Source organism: Myotis lucifugus, unplaced genomic scaffold (genome assembly GCF_000147115.1).
Source record: "Myotis lucifugus unplaced genomic scaffold, Myoluc2.0 scaffold_2603, whole genome shotgun sequence".
Lineage (NCBI taxonomy): Eukaryota > Metazoa > Chordata > Mammalia > Chiroptera > Vespertilionidae > Myotis > Myotis lucifugus.
Genome location: NW_005873651.1, coordinates 9,755 through 13,318, shown reverse-complemented (window position 1 = coordinate 13,318; position 3,564 = coordinate 9,755). Strand labels below are relative to the sequence as shown.

The following is a 3,564-nucleotide window of genomic DNA, read 5'->3' as shown; positions in this document are numbered from 1 at the left end:
TCCTTCCTTGCTTCTTATGGCTGCCAATAATCCTTGGCCTTCTTTGCCCTGTAGATGTCATCACTCCAATCTCTACTTCTGTCATTACATGGCACTCTCCCCTCTGTGTCTGTGCCTTCACATGATACTTTGTGTATCTGGTCTAAATTTCCCACATCTTATAAGGACATCAGTCATTAATCCATTATAATCTCACCTTAACTTGATTATACCTGCAGATATACTATTTCCAAATAAGGTCATATTCACAGATACCGTACCTGAGCATATGTTATTTCAGGCAGACACAATTTTACCCACAACACAGGGAAAATTCTAAGGGAGACTACTAGGAAAGAAACAACATGGTCTATCACAGTAGCGACTTTTCTGAGCTGAACATATGCTACTAAGCTTTTGCTCTTCAGAATTTCTCTTGATGATGGATAGAAGTTACTTTAATCTTGTTTAAGATCTTTCACATAACTTTATCATTAATCATTTTCTAAACAAAAGCATCTTTATTTAGAATGAAATAACAACTGGATCTCTACCTTTAGTGCTTCAGTGGCCTTGCGAAGTTCCTTAATAACTGCCGATAAAGCTTCTGGATTAATTCCTTGTTCACAAAGCCGTACACAAATAGACAGAGTCTCCATATCTAAGCCAGTATTCAAAATTCTTGAAATCTCGAGCAGAACTGAAAAAGAAAAATTTTAAAACCAAAATCTTAGATTTTAAAAAATGCACATAATACTTTGTTTTTAATTTGTATATTACTATAAATACCAAAGTACTAGCATGCCATCCTTACATTTGGAAATAGATAATACTGTCTTGCCCTTACTTAGCTCTAGAAACTTCAAAATAAACTTACAATCTCCCTCCACACAACTGCTTTTTATTCCACCACCCACTTAATACCCATCTAAAATTTATGCATCATTATTCTGAACATTTCCTCACTTTTTATATTCTTTTACAATGTAATTGAGTCAGTCACATAACATTACATTTTATGGAAACATCAGACATTACTTAACCATTCCATTTTAAGAGTTAGGTAGCTCTCATGTTGTCCCCCATTAAAATAATATGGTGGTAAGCATCTGTACATACTAACTTTATTTTATTAGGATAAATTCCTAGAACTGCAGCTGTTCAGTCAGTAATATACATACCTAAGGCTTTAAAAATATTTCAAAACTTTTACAATTTGACTGAGTATACATCTTTATTGAGCCTACGAATAAAAAAAATGAAAGCTTATGCTTTTAACTTTATTTTTATAGTACTTCATTTTATTACAGTTTATAAAAGTATCTGTCTTTCAAATGACAAACATTATCATAGAGGACCGCAAGAAGTAAACACACTGGCCACATTAAACTTTCTTTTTAGGAATTTTTAAGTCAATGGTTAATGTGTTATCTATTGCTTTCCTGTACCATTTTCCCTTGGTATTATGCTTAGAAAGATTATATAATTATTCACTAATATTCTCTTCCAGCACTTGGAAAACTTATCCCCCCCTCTTCCACCCCCATAAATATTTAAATATTTAACTCCCTAGAGTTTAGATGGAAAATAGAATCTCTTAACTTTTCCTTTCAGAAATAAGTCAGTTGCCCAATATTATTTATTGAACAATCTATCCTTTTACCACTCAATTACGATGTCACCATTATCATAAATTCCCATATACCTATGGATTTGTTGCATGTGTACCTTGTGTCAGAGCCACAATTTTAATTATTAACTTTATATTGCTTGTAGGTTAAAGAAACTTTTGTTACCTTTTATTATCATAAGTCCTTTCATTCTCTCCATAAGCTTAAAAATATTGATCAATTCTGAAAACAAATTCCATTTAGATACTGACTTGAATTGCATGAAATCTACATATTATTTTGGGACAAATGGACAATATTAAATCACCTATTAATTTAAGTCCTCCTAAAAACTGTTAAGTCTTCCATTCCTCTACTTAACTTTTGAACACATGGAGTACAGTTCTGTCTTTGTCAGTTAATGCTAACATCTGTGGCAATTTTGGGTATGTTTCAACTGAATTTTTCTCATCGTGGGTTGTATTTTTCTGCTTTGCATACTTAATTTTTTATTGGATGGCAGACATTGTGAATTTTATCTTGTTGGCTGATGGCTATTTTTCCATTTCTATATTCTGATTTTTGTAATGAGGTAGTTATCTGGAAAGTTTGATCCTTTTGGGTCTTTTAAGATTCATTAGTCAGGACCAGAGCCCTACTTAAATGTAAGGCTAATTATTCTCCATTACTAAGGTAAGATCCACCTGAGTCCTCTACCCAGTCTTGTGAATTATGAAGTTTTCCATTTTAGTTGGTAGATAAAGGCACTATTCTCAGCCCTGTGTGGGCATGGTATATTGTTCCCTCTATTTCTTTTGATTGGTTCTTGCCTCAGCTTTTGGGGTACTTTCCCTGCATACATGTGCTATTCAATGCTCTGCTGAATACTTGAGGGAGACTTCCTGCAGACCTCCAGAATTCGCTCTGGGTGCAACTTTTCTCGTAGGCACTCTGTCCTGCAAGCTCTCCCTTTTGTAGTCTCCCTGGACTCTAAGCTCCTTCTGCTAAATTCAGGGTGTCCACTGGGTTCCATCTGGATTCCTGCCTGAACCACACTACATTGTGGTCTGGAAACTCTCTGAAGGCAGTAAGCTGAGTAAATTATCTGGCTCATTTCACTTGTTTCCTGTCTCTCTGGGGTCACTGCCTTTGCTGCCTGATATCCAGTGAAATGAAAATCATTATTCTGCATGTTTTGCCTGGGTATTTTGGTTGTTTCAGGTAGGAGGGTTAATTCAGTGTGTTACTTCATCTTGGCTGAAAGCCGACAGCCCCTTCCCACTTACATTTCTCCAGTTTTGATATTCCAAAGTACTAATACTTTGCTCTTCAGTTGAAATCAGGCTGTTATCCATGCTACCTGCTTAATTTATTTTATCTATTTATTAATATATTTTATTGATTTTTACAGAGAAGAAGGGAGAGGAATAGCGTTAGAAACATTGATGAGAGAGAAACATCGATCAGCTGCCTCCTACACACCCTTTACTAGGGATGTGCCCACAACCAAGGTACATGTCCTTGACCGGAATTGAACCTGAGACCCTTCAGTCTGCAGGCCGACGCTCTATCCACTGAGCCAAACCGTCTAGGGCTGCTTAATTTATTTTAATAACTCTTTTAAGATTTCTAATTTTCCACCATAATTACTTGTTTCATAGCTAACTGCTTATTTATAACCAGTTCTTATTTTCTGTTGTTTCTGCTCTTATCCATTTAAGGTTACATTCTTTTGGTAAACCATTTTTGAGATTTCCTCTTCTTTGAATATAAGCAAGTAGCAAAAAGAGTGGTTAAGGGTGTGCTCTCCAGAGCCAGACGACCTGGGTTGAAATCCCACTTTCATTACTTAGTAGGCCAGGTAACCTCTCTGTGCCTTTATTTCGCCATTCTGTAAAATGGGGAAAATTATAATAGTTATAGGATTGTTGTGAGGATTAAAGGATAGTTAGAATGGTGTTTGGCATATGGTAGC

At 35.5% G+C, this 3,564-nt stretch overlaps 1 protein-coding gene across 1 annotated transcript in view; it reads right to left on the bottom strand.

The window, feature by feature from the left end:
* Positions 1-3,564, bottom strand: part of LOC102418448 (mitotic-spindle organizing protein 1-like) — a gene marked incomplete at its 5' end in the record, with an annotated part of 12,634 nt that overhangs the window by 6,708 nt on the left and 2,362 nt on the right. Inside the window, one exon of the mRNA XM_023749061.1 lies at positions 534-679. Within this exon, the coding sequence (XP_023604829.1) occupies positions 534-679 (146 nt within the window). The remainder of the gene's footprint in view (positions 1-533; positions 680-3,564) is intronic.